A 17,515-nucleotide genomic window follows, 5' to 3' on the forward strand; every position below is an offset into this window, starting at 1 on the left:
AACTTACCTGGCTAGTGTTCCTTTATTCTGAATTAATATTGCGCAAATACAGTATGCTTTGAAATTTGCAGACTCAATTCTTCCTTTATTGCAGGGTAATTTTCTCCAATAGTGTCTCTGGGCACAAGTTTTTAGCTCTACAGACAGGGTTCTTTGGTTCAAAGACACCAATCGCTCTGTGTGGTCCGTTGTCTTTGTGGGTCCTTCATATTTAAAACCTTACCTTTTATTTCTATATTTTCCACCTTAATCATTGCAAACATTTAGTCTGTGTCTAAGCTTTAGCTGTGTTTTTGTTTTCATGAAGTTTCTAATTTAATTATTACTCTTGTTGTAGAACAGCGCGTCATTTTGATCTTCTACTTATTCCCTTATCTCTGTGAACTTCCTTTTCATCTCATTTTGTTTCTTTCATCACTTAAAATCTGGGTACTGACTGTATTTACATTGCTCTCCCTTTTTTTCCAAGCACAGTAACTTTGTGGCACATGTCCTGCTCCTGCTGGGATGTCTTCCATTCCATCTGCTTTTCTGTAGACTGAAGTGACAGGACAGGGATGCAGAGAAGGAAGCTCAGCCCAGGCTCCCTCTTTGTTGAAGGTCTTGAGCCTTCATTTTTTTTTTTTTTTCCTTTTTGAGACAGCATCTTACTCTGCTTCCCAGGCAGTAGTACAATGGTGCAATCCTAGCTCACTGCAGCCTCAAATTCCTAGGCTCAAACAATCCTCCCAACTCAGCCTCCAGAGTAGCTAGGACTGCAGGTGTGCATCACCATACCTGTCTAATTTTAAAAATGTTTGTAGATGTGCAGTTCCACTATGTTGCCCATGCTGGTCTCAAACTTCTAGCCTCAAGTGATCCTCCTGCTTTGGCCTCCCAAAGTGCTGGGATTACAGATGTAAGCCACTGTGCCCAGCTCTATTTTTTGAGATTTCTATAAATATTTCACTCCAGAATACAATCAACCTTGGGGCTAGGGAAAGAGAAGGAAACACAGCTGATAAACATGGCACAAGCTCCCAAGAGTTCAGCAGCTAGAAGCGTATAAACCTCTGTATGAAAGCTTCCTGCTTTATATTCATCTATTAGCTGCCCTGATTTTTCTATGTAAAATTTTGCAAGTTTGAAATGAAAAACAGTGATTCAAAATGTGTGTGTGTGTGTGCCTTCTTCCTTTACATTTCTTTAGTGCCTGATAAGTGTTTTTATACAAATGTTTATGAATTATCCTCTAACTAAAACAATTTATAAAATAACACTAAAAGAGATCACATTCTTTTTAAAAAATATATTTATTGAGATATAATTTGCATGCCATAAAATTCACCCACTGATTTTTAGTATATTCTGAGATGTGCAACAATTGCCACAATCTAAGCTTAGAACATTTTAAGATTATACACAATTTAAGGTTCAAATACTTTTCAAAACAATAGAATTGAGTTAAAGTGAAAATAAAAATGATATATCTCATCCTAGAAGGGAGAGTAGAAACGCTAAGACTGAATGGTATTTTAGGGGAGGGAGCATAGGATTAGAAGAGCCATGGCCATGCTGTGGATAAAGCCCAGAGCAGCAGCCACATGTCTGGACCAGGAGTGCATGTGGGACTGCGAGGGACTATCACAGCGGTGAGGAAGAGCCAGAGGAGAGGTGTTTGCAAGTCAAGTAAGGGGGAAACTCCCAAACACCTGATTGCTCAGCATGACCTTAATTTTGTCTTTGTAGAGAACTCAACAGCGATATGAGACTCAGAACACTCAGACTCACTAACAGAAATCTAGTCATAAATATTCTACGATTTCCACTTGACCCTGGCTCTGAGAAAGTCTCCAAAAACCAACTTACAAAATATTAGCACAGTCATGACTCAGATAACATGCCTGGCCCTGGGTGGATGGACACCAGGAGAGACACAGGGCAGTAGCATGAAAATGGACCCAGAATGTATCTGGGGAAGACTGCCGACTCAGCGGAGTGGCAGCAGTGGGAAATGCCACCAAAGAGGTGAGACGCAGATGAACTACACCAGCAAGAGGAGTCTAGCTCACATAGGTCTGTAGACAATATGGACAAATAAAATAAACTGACTTTTCAAACAGCCATTGGCCGGTTTCCTCCCATTTGCATGTGTTCATGTAAAATCAAAGTAAGAGAAGATACACCTACCACCAAACCTGGATTCCCAAGCCTGGAAGGATATCAAACTGATTCTGCGAGTAAGGTAGGAAGGACTCTAGCTGCACATTCATTCGTTATGAATGTCTTACCCAAGCTCTAGCAGTCGATAATTCATTTAACTCCTGGATACAGTATAGCAAGTACACCCAGACTGAAAGGACTCTAGCATGTGTGCTCAATATCAGATTCTTTTTTTAGATTTACCTTTTTAATTGTTTTAATTGAAACGTATTAGATTATATATATATTTTTCAAGGTAGATGTGATAATTAGATACATTCATATAATCAAATCACGGTAATTGAGAAATCCATCACCTAAAATGTTTTCTTTACTCTAGAAATATCTGAATTATTCTAGATTTTTTTCAAATATTCAATCAATTAATGTTGACTATAGTCGCCATACTGATCTATTGAACACCAGGTCTAACTTCGATCTATGTCTATATCTGTACCCATTAATCAATCTATCTTTATCCCTCCCACCTCTTTATCAGTTTTAAAATCAAATGAGATGAATGTCCCTGGTTTGCCTTGATGTAACTGCTGGGGCTAGTTATAAATAAGAGACCGGAAAAACATCAGCCTTTTGAATTCAAAATGTCAAAATCTCTAATCTTGAACATTTCTACTTGTTGGGGGTTGTTTGGCTCTTAGAGGGTTGAATTAAAATGTATATTATTAAACCTTCCAGTATTCAATTCCTTGGACATAAAGACTGTATGTTAAAAAAAAAACAAAACAAAACCAATATCCCTTAAAACTAAATATCATTCTTAATTAAAATCTGAAAAAAAGACTATATCTCCTTCAAAATATATTAAACAGTGCTATAAGAGTAAATGAAAAGGTCCACAAGTTAGTTGAGACACGAAATATGTAATTATAGAGGTTGTTCATTTAAAACTGTCAAGCCAGTCTAAACAAGCTGAAATGCTTTCTGGGAAGTCACTTTTCAGTAGAACTGCTTTTGTACCTGCCCTGGGTCACTGCATATGGTTTGGAGCAGGGTTTGTGTTGGGCCCCAGGTGTCTATGGCTGTTTTCTGCTGGAAAGTACCTTCACCCACTACAAAGTTCTCCTCCTCTTGAGTTTAACAAACAGTCCAACTAGTGAGAGATGGAAAATGTCAAAGAGTTCTGCATATGGCATCTTTACCCATAATCCCAACTTGTGATTCAAATTAGCAGTATCTTGATGTACAATACAATTCAATTTGTACACAGGCAGTAGATCAAAAGAAAAGCCAAAAATCAGGTTTGTGGAATAATAAAGCGAATCTCTGCGAAATGCGTTTGCCAAATGGCACATAGTATATCAACATCAGAATCAGATCTGCACATCAGCCAGGATCAGACGGTCTGGAATCCCTGCAGCAGCTGAGTCCTGAGCTAATCTCAACACAGTGTGGGGGTGAGGGTGTTGGGAGCAGCAGTCCAGTCACGCTGTCATTCAAAACAGACATCTGCAAGCAAGTTTCTAGAAACTTTTAAATAGTGGTTTTAAATAGTGGTGGAAGAAGTTGCTTGTAGCTATGCAGAGAATGTTTGTGTCCCCCCAGGATTCATATGTTGAAGCCCTAATCCCCCATGAAATGTAATTAGGAGACAGGGCTTTGGGGAGGTGATTAGGTCACGAGGCTTGGAGCCCTTAGGAAAGGTATGAGTGTCCTTATAATAGGAGACATAGGAGAGAAGATCTCTCTTCATTCTGTGAGGACACAGCTAGCAGGCAGCCATCTGCAAACCTGTAACAGGGTCGTCACCAGGAAATGAGTCATCAGTCACCATGATCTTAGACTTCTAACCTTCAGAACCATGAGACATAAATTTCCGTTGTTTAAGCCACCCAGTCTATGGTAATTTGTTATAGCAACTGACTAAGACACTCATCAAAGTAAAAATAGAGGAGTTTCATCAGAAATCCTCAGAAGTTCACTACAGATCATTATAAACACAAGAGAAGCAAACATGACCTACTTGGCCTTACGTGGGGAGTACGTCCAAAGGCTCAGGTTGAGACCTCAGGCTGCTCTTCACTGACCCACTCAGGTCTACTCAAGAATAGCCTCAACCCCCGTCAAAATCCCTCCCACTCCCAAGGTACTAATGAGGTCCTCAACTGCCTCCTAGAATTGGAAGAAGATGGCCCTATTCTCTGTGTCATTAGCCTGGACATTTATGGTGAAAAACTAGGAACTCTTATGGAAAGGTCCAGTTCACTCATTCCACAAACCTATTCCATGCCAGGCACCCTGGGGAAAATTAATGAAATACATGACAGAATAAAGAGAAACAATCCTGTCTGCAGTCTCATAAACAAGAAGACAGTACAATAGTAATTCCTTCCTTTCTCTTAACACAAACAAAAATCAACAAAATCCTTTCCTTGACCTCCCATCCCCTTCAGATAACTCATCAATCCTCCATTTCCCTTCCCTGAAAAGCTTCTAGAGGAGATGCCCTAAGCAGCTGGTTCCATCTGACCTCAGCCAGTGCTCTTCCTCCTCTCTACTTCCTCCTCTTCCCACAGACTGGCCCTGAGGAGCAGCTGTGGCCTCCACCTGCCCACTCAGTGGTCACATCTGTCCTTACCTTACCTGACCACTCAGTGGCATGGCCTGCCGCTGGCCAGTCCCACATCTGGCTCATTGGTTGTTTCCCATATGGGTGCAGGGCTGGCCCCGCCTGCTCAGTCCTTGCTCAGCTTCACCACCACCTCCTGGCGGAGATCAATGCTGACTAGCAAATGCAGGAGCTTGCTGGGCTCTCTCTGTGTGTCTGCTGTGTCTGCTCGCCATCACCTCCCTGGTGTCTTACTGACTGGTCTGTTTATTATCTGCTGTCCCCACTAGAATGTAAGGTCCAGCAGGGCAGGCGATGCCAGTTTCCTTCCCAGTGCTTCAAATGAACTCCACAAATAGTAAAGGTTCAGCAGATACTAGCAACTTCATTAAAAAAAAAAAAAAAAAACTAACTGGTAAATACATGGTAAATATGTAATTAGGAATTGAGAATTTCTTTCAAGAAAAAATATATATTATTATCAGCAACAAAAACAGTAATTGTGCTCCATGAGAAATGACAATTATACAGAACACTGGACAAAAAATGGGTAGGGGCAGACTCCACCGTGAGATGGCTCTGCCTGGGGATCTGAAGGCAGGAAAGAGAAGGACAAGTCCACAGAGCTGAGCCAGGTCCCCACGGCTGGCCTCACACACCCAGAGCCGTCTGTGTAATAAACTGAGATGGAACATGCTTTCTACACTCTAGTTGCTTTGGAAACTGAAGAGATCTAATTGTTATTTGTAATTTGAAAGTATCGCTGCCTACATTTGCTGTAAATGTTCCATCATTTATGCCCCAAAACATATTCTTTGAACACTGCCATGTACCACCATCCACGCAAATATTTTGCTGAAGGCACTGTTTTTGAACAAATGAGAAATCACCATGACAATCCCAAGATAATATTTCACCCAGCAACGTCTTCCAGCAAAGCATACCTTTGTCTTAAATTATCCAAATTCAAGTGGTCTTGCCAAGAAAAGACTTATTTTATGAATAGTTGAGGAATAATAGCAAAGAAACAAGCCATTGTCTTTCCAATTAAAGTTATGACTAATATAGTGAAAATAGATTGAGATTTCCAAAAAGAGGCACAGAGGCTGAGGAAGATAAGTGAGCATTGCGGGTTTTGCTGGTTGCAAAAAGAGACAGCAGGCGTAAAGCTTGAGATCGAAATTGCATGTTTAGAATCTAAACCTAAAACACAAAATCAGAAGATGGTAGAAAACCCCTCAGAGGGGGGCAGGGCTCCTACCTGTGGCCAAATAGATGATGTGGACGAGCGCTTCTCTGCCCTGCACCACGTCGACGGCCACATGGGAAAAGCGGCTATTGTCCTCCATGAAGGAAGGCACTGTGGTCACTGGCTGTACCACCTCATGCATCAGAATGAACTTCTGAGCATCCTGCAGATTTCTCTCGGTCAGGTTCACGTACAGGCCTTGGTCCACGGTGCCACACTGAAAGGGAAGACAGGCCGGGTTACCAGAGCCAGCAGCCTGGATACCCACAGCTGGCTGCGGCCACCCTAGCTGGAGAGTAACTTGGAAATCAAGTAAGCCACAATCCGTCATTGAAGTAGGCAAACATGTCTGCTTCTCCATTCTCCCTGCAGCCCCTATCCTTAGCATCCTTTTCATGTTAGATTTGAACTCATATCTTGGGAGTATCCCAACATCATCATCAATGAACTGATCAGAAGTTAAAAAAAATATTAAAGTGGGAGTGATTGCTAACTTTAAACAGCAGATGCATAGAAATTCCTCCTTTTCTGTCGAGTCACTTGAAAGTTGTCTGGCTAAACACAAACTACTACATCTGTCTGAGAAATCAGGTAGCAAATTGAAAATGCAACAGTCAAGGATCTCATACAGATGTATTAGTTTTTCTACTGTAGTAGGGTGTCTGTAAGCAAGGCATGGATTTCAAGGTGATAGCACTAGGTCATTCTCATTTGTAAAATCGAACAGCATTCACATGGGCTACAAAAATACTGTGCCGGCCTTATTGTTTTATGCTTGTATTTCAAATTAGAAGAAATTATTAAAAAATGTTTAGAGTCCAGGAATATGGAAAAGAACACGGCAAATTTATAAGAAGAATGGGAGATGAGGAGGTAAGGGAAATGGGGAAGGAAAGGAGTGGGGAGAAGAGAGTAGAAAGGAACAAAGAAGGAAGAAGGAAGGAAAGAGATTTCAGATACAGCAAATATCATGGAGATGAATCTGGGATATACAAGGGGAAAATCAACCCTGTACAATGCTGGGAAATAAATTCAGAACTGTGTTGTGGGGAGGCTGGCAGGTGTTATATAAGACTGTCTCTGGCAATGAGGTAAAAAGAGCGACAGAAAGGAAAGCACGGCTTTCTTAGAGCCAAGCTCAGAATCAGAAAACTACTACCAACCTTTCTCGTGTCTTTCATAAACTTTAATTCCTCGTACAAATGGTGACTGATCCCCAGTAGAACTTCACGTAAGTAGGTTTGATGGAAAATAATTTCCAGGCCCACACCACCTGAAACTACTGTTTATAACATGTCATGTCTAATATGTGGTTTTATAACAGGTGAGAGGTGCAAACATATAAGATGGAAATTGCTTTTTTAAAAGTAGATGATATTTTTATAGCACTTGATAAAATGTTCCATATGCCATAAAATGATAGGATGATTGTAGAAAAAGAGAATCTGAGAGTTAAATGGATTTCATGCATCCAGTCCGAGGCTTAATTTAGTATCATACCCTTGCAGGGGCACCCCATGTTCCACAGGGAAGGACTGTGTGAGTTTAAGTGAAGGGCTCAGCCCTGCCATGACCCAAGTGCTACTCTGGCTCCATAGCTCTCAAGCCACATGGAATCAGGTGAGTGGCAACTCTCCTGCCACATGGTCTGAGGTGAGGTCTCGTCTCTCGGTCTCTGTCTCTTTACCTGTCCAGTGGCTAGGAAAATAGTTATTCTGCTCGTTTCTCAGGGCTACTGTGAGACCAGCTGAGATAATCCGTGGAAAGCATTTGTAAATTAACTGAAAGTCCTTATAAATGCCAAAGTACAAGACAATGTGCCTGGCACTAAAGAGAAGCCATTCAACTAATGGTGAATGGTAAATGCATTGGTCTTGGAGCAGGACAGCAATTCTATGGTCTGTTGAGCTTCAGTGGACAGAGGGAAATGAGTGAATAAACAAAGAAGGGAAGGAAATAATGAGTGAATACACAAGTAGTTGTAATTGGGAGGGGGAGGGGATGTGCTAGGAAATTTTATATAATGACAGTATTAAATAGTAACATTTGGAGGTCAGAGACATGTCCTTACTGGTCAACACGTGTTTTTAAAAATGAAAAAGAGCTCTACTAGACTTGATCTAATGTCTACGCAGGAAAGTTCTAGTTCTGAGCATGACGTTATGTGTGGTGGTTTACATTCCTGAAATCAGTGGTGATACCCAAGTCACAGTGGCAGTTAGCTGCCTACCTGCTGGGCGAAGTTTGCACACAGGTCTTGTTTTGTAAGCATAGTGTTTAAAAAAAAAATTGCTGTCATGAAAACCAGGTGGCATAATATAAAAATGAGAATCTCTTGCTGTTCTTAAGGAACCCAGAAAAACTGGACACCTAACAGGGAGTTCTCAGTGGCAGGGGTGAGGCAGGATCACTCGCCATGCCTTGTCATCTTTATTTATATGTCGCCTGTATCAATCTTATTTATGACTGCCAGAATTGCCAAGAATTGGTTTTGAGGTATACTGTACTACTTCTTGGTTTCTTTTGCTGGCTATAATGAATATTCCACCCAGTGCTTCTATGTCAAATAGTTGGAAGAATATTCAGAGTTATAGAATCTATGTATTGGATCATAAGCAACCCACTTAGCTCTCTAACACCTGAAAATTTCCTAGCTTTGCCTTTTATGCTGGACTCCCGCTGTGTCTGTGTGGGGCACTGTGTGATGCCCTGGGTTCACCATGCAAGAAGAAAACAATAAAAATAGTAAAAGCACAGCCATTGCTCTTATGTGCCCTACAATCCACAACAGTTTTCACGCCAACATCTCTTCAAGTAATTCGGTCAGTAATTCTACAACTTTTTAAAATGATAATAAATATTTGCCCTTTTGTTTATTTACTTGCTTCTAGGACAACAAATCCATTCTTGTTCTAGAACACTAGTGCATAGTGGTCAAGCCCACAAGCACCTAACCTCCTGCAGGAGTGCCCAGTTTTAACGGCCCCTTCATTCGCTTACTCCCTTGCATCTTGCTGCAAACATGCTTGGCGGGCCGAGGGTGGTGGCTCACATCTGTAATCCCAGCATTTTGAGAGGCCTAGACAAGTGGATCACAAGGTCAGGAGTTCAACACCAGCCTGGTCAAGATGGTGAAACCCCGTCTGTACTAAAAATACAAAAAGTTGCCTGGCATGGTGGTGGGCACCTGTAATCCCAGCTACTTGGGAGGCTGAGGCAGACAATTGCTTGAACCCAGGAGGTGGAGATTCCAGGGAGCTGAGATCATACCACTGTACTCCAGCCTGGGCAACAGAGCAAGACTCTGTCTCAAAAACAAAACAAAACAAAACAAAACAAATCTGCTTCGCGTATCAAAGTGTCCTAATGGACAGGGTCAGATCTATGCACTTGCTCCTCCAACAACTGCCTCCTCATCCACTTAACTACATTTGAGGGTCTATTTGTCCGTTTCAACTCCATCCTTTCTGAGTGACAGTAATCAAAGCTGCACAGAAAATTCTAGAGTCTGTCACAGCTCAGCTGTGCCACTGGGCCTTGGTGACATTTTATATCAGTGATTGCCACGTGTCTTACTGAGGGTCAGGGTCTGGATGACTTTGAGGACGGCAGCATTAACAGGGCGGGGCTCTGAAGCACCGCCTAGAGTGGTTTATATATTTTATCTGAGAAAAATGATACTTTTTGTTGTTTTGTTACTGTTTTGAGATTTTTATATTAAATGTTGAAATATCATGCACCATCTCTCCTAACCCATTCTTCTTCCTGAATCCAATTCTGTTTTCTGCCTCTCTGATTAATTAGCTACTTCTAGTATGTAAGTACTGCACAAAATCCTAAATGTCAGTAGGAAAAGCAAGAATTTTAAAAATCTAACCACTTTCCATTGTTGGTTATTGCAAACATAAGGCCTCTTATACATGTCTGGGGAGGGATCCTTAGTTCAAATTGAATTCCCACTCTATGCCAGTCTGGATGTTTTCATGAATGTCAGTGAGGATACTTTGCCAGTGTGGTTATCAAATAGAGTAAACATAAAGAAAATACTTGCTGTGTACTTGTACTAGGAGTTATACAAAGAATCACCATAATCTGTAACTTGAGCTCCATTGGAGTCTTCAATAATACTCAGAGAAGAGAAGCTCAGCAGTGCAAGCTTCCTGCCTGAAACACATGCCAATTTCTGCATGCTTCATTCATTATGCTACATGGACTGGCTTCCATCCCATAATGAAAGTAAGCCCTTCAGTGTGACACTGGCATTATAAAACCAGACGCTCCTGGCCTTAGGAAATGAGATTTGCTGTGTGCTGCAAAGGTATCCAGATGAACGGGCTACAAGTTATCCACTGCCTGGAGGTGGTAAGGGGCTACGAAGTTCACTAAGCCACGCTGTTCACAGTGAAGACTTTTGCAATAAAAACATCAATGTATTGAAAATACAGTAAGCATTATTAATTATTTAACCTTCAGGATTTTATTATACAAAGGACTTTCTTAAAAGGAGTATTTCCTGTATGTAAGAGGAGAAAATGAGACAAAATATGCATTTACACAACATTTGGTATGTAGAAGGCACCAAATAAATGATTCTTTTTTGTATTTTTAGAGACAGGGTCTTGCTCTGTCACCCAGACTGGAGTGCAATGGATGGATTATAGCTCACTGATTGAACTCCTGGGCTCAAGCAATCCTCCATCTCAGACTCCCAAATAGCTAGGACTATAGGCGCGTGACACCATGCCTGGTTAATTTTTTTTATTATTATTTTTGTAGAGACAGGGTCTCACTCTGTTACCCAGGCTTGTCTCGAAATCCTGGCCTCAGGAGATCCTCCTGCCTTGGCCTCATAAAGCACTATGATTATAGTCATGAGCCTCTGGGTCCAGCCCTTGAGAGTTATATTTATCACATATTTTATACAGTAAACAATGCACATTATTCAGTGGTATCAAAATTTACTCCTAAACTATTTGCATGCATTTTTATCCCTCTCCCCCTTTGTTTATGGAAATATGCAATAAAGATGCATAATAGATAGATGTATGATAAAAATGCACATCATTTGCTCAAGGAAAGCAGCACACAGAAAGACGACATGTAAGCCAGCCGTCTTATTTTTAATCTCATGCTCCTTCAAAAGCTTAAAGACAACAACAAACACAAAACTCTTTCAAAACAATCATAATTGAACGGTCCTTGCAAAAATCAAAGTAAAGTGTAAAATCATTGAACCTTTCCATACTCCCAGTTTTGGGAGTCCCAGATACAGGACCCACTTCTACCACTGATTTATAATAGTAACTAACGGCCATTTAGTTGGAATAGGCTAGGATTTTGCATCTGAGGACTGAGGTTGGGATCCTCACTTGGCTACTTATCAGCTGTGTGGCCCTGGCCAGGTGATCTGCCCCAGGCCCACTGTCCTTCCCTGCACATGGAGAAGGCATTACCGCCCATAGCACTGCCACCAGTGTGCAAGCTGATCTATCTGAAGCATCTAGCACAGGGTCTGGGACTTGCTGGTGCTAAACATGACAGCTGTGATAATGATGATGATGATCTTAAGAAAGCTGTCAGAAGGCCCTCCAGGGAAGCCTGCTGCTATGGACCCAATGTCTGTAAGCCACCCAAATTCCTACCCTTCAGTGTGGCTGTATATGGAGACGGGGTCTTTTTTTTTTTTTTTTTTTTTTTTTTTCTTTTTGAGACGGAGTCTCGCTCTGTCACCCAGGCTGGAGTGCAGTGGCGCAGTCTCGGCTCACTGCAAGCTCCGCCTCCCAGGTTCACGCCATTCTCCTGCCTCAGCCTCTCCGAGTAGCTGAGACTACAGGCGCCCGCCACCACGCCCGGCTAATTTTTTTGTATTTTTAGTAGAGACGGGGTTTCACTGTGGTCTCGATCTCCTGACCTCGTGATCCGCCCGCCTCGGCCTCCCAAAGTGCTGGGATTACAAGCGTGAGCCACCGCGCCCGGCCGGGAGATGGGGTCTTAATGGTAGTAAATGAGGGTAAGTGAGGTCATAAGGGTGGGGCCCTGGTCCAGTGGAGCTGGTGCCCTTACAAAACAGGAAGAGATACCTTAAAGCTGTTTCTCTTTCCACCATGTGAAAACGCAGCAAGATGTCCACCTGCAAGCCAGGAAGAGAGAGCCCTCACCTGAAAACGACGCTGCTCATGCTTTTGTCTTGAAGGTCTAGCTTCTAAAACTGTAAGAAAATAAATGTCTCTTTTTTAAGCTACCCAGTCGGTGGCGTTTTGTTACAGCAGTCCAAGCTGACTAATACACCTGCCAACTCACCAAACAAGAGTAAATTGCTTCATCTCTTTGGGTCCCAGCTTCTTCTGAACACTGGGAGATGGATGGCTCACAAAGCCCTGGAAGCTTGAACCTCCTGCAGTTTTGTGATAACAGATGAAGGGCCTCTACCTCCTCTTCTTTCCTCGGCTGCCCGCATCACATTCTGTCCTTCCCAACAGGGAATCCAGCCACATTTGCCAATTAGCGCTCTAATCCTGTTTGTGTGTCTCCGCTGCTCTGTGCCCTGGACCCCATTCATTAGAATGTCATTCATTAGGGATCAGAGATTCTGAGGACACAGAGCCCAGCATCATTAGTACTAATTGAAGCCTGGATTCCTAACCTGCTGCAGAATGCTGGCCTTTTTCCGCCCAGTCTCAGGCATCACAGCTGACAAAAGGCCCTTTTTGGGTCCAGGCGCCACAGTTCACAAAAGGCCTTGGTCTATTGACATTAGCCAGCAGAGTGTGGGGCTGTCCGTGAGGGGCCAGGGAGACAGCTGCATGGTGCACGCACCCGCGGTTTAAATTACCCTTGCCTGTCTACACAAGGCTTCTGCATTCTTCATGGGGGATGCCAACAGCGCCCCTTTGCCCCCCGGAAAATTACCTGGAAGTTGGGGTTTGGGTTGGGATACGGTAGCCAGGCCGAGCGCGAGTTCTCTTGGTACTTGAAGGGCCCGGCGAAGGCCTGCGCGATGGCGCTCAGGTTGAAGACGCACACAGCTGAGGCCGCAATGCTGTTCCTGGGAGCGGAGGGAGAGAGAGGAGAAGGCAGTCAGAGAGCTCGGCAGCACCTGCTGACCTCCCCCTATGGAGTGGGCAGCAGCTGTGACCTGGAGCAGCTTCCACAGGTCTCAAGACCACAGTCTCTCTTTTTTTTTTTTTAATTTTATTATTATTATACTTTAAGTTTTGGGTACATGTGCACAATGTGCAGGTTTGTTACACATGTATACATGTGCCATGTTGGTGTGCTGCACCCATTAACTTGTCATTTAGCATTAGATATATCTCCTAATGCTGTCCCTCCCCCCTCCCCCCATCCCACAACAGTCCCCGGAGTGTGATGTTCCCCTTCCTGTGTCCATGAGTTCTCATTGTCCCACCCATGAGTGAGAACCAAACACGGCATGTTCTCACAGTCTCTTAAACATCCCCAGAGGATGAAGTCAGAGCGTGAATGGGGCTCCCCTGTGGAGGAACAAACATCTTGGTATAGAAACCAGGCTAGTTAGAATTTAACACCTTGTAATCCTGTCAGCCAGGATTAATTCACTCAGCTGCAACAGGGGCAAGAGGGATTTTGAAGAGCTAGCTATTTGCTTCACCTTTCAAATTCTAGAATAAAAAGACTTCCTTCTCCAGCAGATGGTCTCTCATCAGCCTCATGCAGTTCCCTTCCTGACCTGTTTATCTGGTCACTTTGCCCAGCAGCAGGGAAAGCTGTTTTTTTGTTTTTGTTTTTGTTTTGTGTGTGTGTGTGTGTGTATGTGTGTGTGTGTGTGTGTGTTTTAACCCAGATAGTTGTTTTGTCATCCTTTAAAAAAATCATCTCAAAGCATTTTATAAAAAGTGACTATCTGACTCTTCATATTTCCTTTTAATTTAAAATAGATTTTAAATTCAAAGGGTCAAGGAGAAAAATTTGACATAGCACTGACATAGGAAATCCTGAAGCCATAATTTAGAATTCAGGCTCTGAGAGAAAGTCATAAATGGGAGCCCTCAGAAGGTCAGTGCCCTCTGACAAAGTATGGAAACAGCAACATTATTTGGTTAAGTAAATTCACATTTTGAGCTCAGTCTGGGTTCTCAAAGGGGAAGTGGAGATAAAAGGAGAAAGCTTACGTATATTTTCTCTTGCTCTGAGACAATACCACACGCACTTCTCATCAATTTTTTTTTTCCTGCATCAAAGGAAAGGTCAAACTCCAAAAATGAAATACCTACCTTATATTTCTTTGATTTGATAAATACTGAATAGGAACTAGGCTCTATTCCAAGGACTTTACTATTTCCCATTCATTTAATCCTCATAAGATGAAGGAAATTCACAGGTAAGGAAAACCAGGCACAGTGAGGACAAGACCCTTCCCCAACGTCAGCCAGCTAGTAAATGGGGAGCTGGACTTGAACCCAAGGCTGGTTCCAAATGCCAGGATTTCCAACCCTTTGCAATATCTCTGGGTGAAGTAGACAGGATTCTACTTCAGGAGAGCAGACAGTAAACACATCCTTATGGAAAAGTAGGGCCTTGAGGGTATTATGGGCCTTCTGCATTTTCTCCAGACGTCCAGCACCAAGGACAAGGCTCAGCATGATGCATACAGGGCCCGGCGCTGGAAAATCAAGGGGCAAACACCAGCTATGGGTTTGTTCACTTTGCTCTTTTGACTCTTCATTATCCTTAGAGAGAATGGGAGAAGTTAAAACACAAGTACAGGGAAGAAACTGGCCTTTGAACATGTGAATGGACTTTAATAAGGACAAGAAAATAAGTATGCTGGAGTAAGAATGGCTAGACACAGGATATCCCATCCAGGCATGCCTTGGGCCAGGTGCAGAGGCAGGCAAATGGGGGATTTTACCAATAATAACAATATTCCCCTGAGCCCCCTGCTAAGCACTTGATATGGATCATCTAATTTCTCACTGAGAACCTATAGATCCTGAGAAGACCCTGACTTACAGATAAGAAAACAGTAGCACAGAGAGGTTACTTAGCTCAGGTCACAGGCTGCAGAGAAATAAAGCAGGATTTGTACCTGCTTTGCATGGAGCCCCAGGTTTCCAGGCAGCTTCCAGGTAAAGGAAGAACCTAATCTTCCTCCTGCTGGCATGTTTCTCTGTTCACTACAACCACCAGGACTGAATGGGCTGACCTGGGCTCTGGTGTCACCCAGAGACTCCCCTGGATGTCCCAGTAGCTGCCAGTCTGAGCATCCTTTAATAGTGTTGTGGAAACACTTCCTCCCATCCCCTGTGCCATCCCTTGGTGAGCACAATTGGTATAGTATAGCCCATGCCTGCCCCTCTACCCTTTCACTTGCTGTGCTCTGGGGGCAAAGGACGGGCCTGTGTGACTCCACTGTGCTCCTCCCTCTGCCATGCCCCCTCTTCCTAGGATGGGATTGCCTACAGGAAGTACATATTCACTCACTTTTCCAGGGTCTCCAGACCTGTGGGCAGGCAAGGGCAGCCCAGGTCTAGATCATGACCTTGGACAACAGATCTGCAGCCACCTGTTCCAATCTGGCTTCTATCAGCAATCAAGGTAATAACTTAGAAGAGCCATAAAAATTCCTACCCCCACCACAACTTTACTATCTGTATATCCATATCTATACATAGTAATACTTTACTACAATCTCCACAGTTTACTATCTACACTATAAACAACTATAATGGTGAGCCACCATTTTTAGATACCTAGAAATAAAGGCAAATCTTTAGAGACTTCATTGTAGTAACACACCATTTCCTGCAGGCCAACCCATGCTCAAGTGACTGAGAAAACTACACAGTCGTGCTAGGAACAGAAAGAGTCAGAATGGTTATCTTTTCCCCATTCCCTTAGTGCTGAGAAACCTTGACGAATGTACAGAGGCAAAGAAACATTCTGAGCCCTGAAGCTCAGCCCAGTATTGGACAGATTTCTGATTCATAAGACCTCTGATTCTCATTTTCTTTCCATTTGAAGAAAACCTTATCTGAGACATGAAAAGGAGGTGGAAAATATTGTGAAATTTGAGATGGGCATATTCGAAATGCATTCCCAAGACCCAACACAAATTAGTATTCCGGGGGGAAGGGGAGATGTAGCACTTCTATCTCTAAAGGTATAGATTCCGTACATTGGGTGACTTCCGACATGATGAGAATTTACAACACTAAACAAATACTCTAGAGTAGTCTGAAACTTATTTTTGCAACTATCTAAATTGACCACACACCATCTTGGAATGTTTCAGGCATGGTACTTTTATAACTTCTGAAATTGGTGTTTTGCTTTGTTTTGTTTTGCCTGGAGCCAGGGGAATAAAGAGCTAAGTAAACCAGACTCTCCTTGTGCATAAAACTGATGTCAACTGAGCAAAAGCACATTTATCTTGTGCGACCTATGCTAGTTTTTAAGGAAGGTTTTGGAAAGAAAATCAACTTCAGAAACTGTAAATTGATTTTTTAAAGAAACATATCAAAGAGAAGAAATAACCTCTGGGTTGAAGACCAGATTTATGAAAATAAAGATGGCCATGGTGGAGCAAGGGTATGTGTGGAGCCATCCATACTAGCCTTATTTTTCTAACCTCATGTCAGAAAGAAGACTCTTCATGGGGGGTAAAAGTTGTTATTAAGCAAATATTAACACGAGGTAAGCAGTGGAGAGACCAGGAAGAGAGGGTTAATGAGGAAATAAGCTGCAAGTAAAGTGACTTTTTAGAAATACCACTCATGGGCAGGCATCTGATGCACAGGAGATGAAAAAGTAAATTAAAATACTTAGGAAGCAGAAAGGACATCATAGGGTGAACAGTTGTCCTGGTTCACCCAGGAATAAGAGGTTTCCTTAGTTACAGGGCTGTCATCAGTGCTAAAACTGGGATAATCTCAGGCACTTCAGGACTGTTGGTCATCCTACCTCATTTATCAGCACTTCCAACCCATTCAGATTTGGATCCTTTACTTTGGATACAAATATTCGGCTTTTGCTCAAAGTGTTAAGTCACAAGATGAGAGATTTCAAAGGTGATCCAAATCAGAACCCATCGTGTAGGATCAGCAGCAGCACAGCCAGTGTGTAGGAAAGTGATGCTCAGAGTCTCAATGTGAGCCTTGATTCCTGGGTTTGGCACGTGCTCCTGTTGAGTCTTACACAGCATACCAGCTAAGGATGGGAAATAACTCTGGGGACATGTGATAGTCTGCTAGACTAAGAGTGAAAGAGATCAGAAAACTTCATAGGCTTAAGCCAGCCCAAATATTGTTCATTCTAAAGTTAGGAGTATCTCCGTGTCCCTGCCCCCAAACCAAAAATACCATAATTTTTACAAAAATATTTCAAAAGTGTAATTGACATTTACAAAATGTGTGCTCAAGTTAGCCATCTTCTAGAATAATAGTGTAAAATGCAGCTATGGAAAATGTGCATTTCAAATATGAGCAAGGTTTAAGCAAGAGTCATGTTATCTCAAAGATTTCAGATTCTCCAGACAACAA

At 42.5% G+C, this 17,515-nt stretch overlaps 1 protein-coding gene across 1 annotated transcript in view; it reads right to left on the minus strand.

Annotated features, from left to right (window-relative positions):
* Window positions 1–17,515, minus strand: part of SEMA5A (semaphorin 5A) — a 509,156-nt gene that overhangs the window by 145,304 nt on the left and 346,337 nt on the right. Inside the window, exons 10-11 of the mRNA XM_032135528.2 lie at window positions 12,906–13,041; window positions 6,009–6,213 (exon numbers count right to left, since the gene is read on the minus strand). Of these exons, the coding sequence (XP_031991419.1) occupies window positions 6,009–6,213; window positions 12,906–13,041 (341 nt within the window). The remainder of the gene's footprint in view (window positions 1–6,008; window positions 6,214–12,905; window positions 13,042–17,515) is intronic.

This window comes from Hylobates moloch, unplaced genomic scaffold (assembly GCF_009828535.3).
Source record: "Hylobates moloch isolate HMO894 unplaced genomic scaffold, HMol_V3 SCAFFOLD_17, whole genome shotgun sequence".
In the NCBI taxonomy this organism is placed as follows: domain Eukaryota; kingdom Metazoa; phylum Chordata; class Mammalia; order Primates; family Hylobatidae; genus Hylobates; species Hylobates moloch.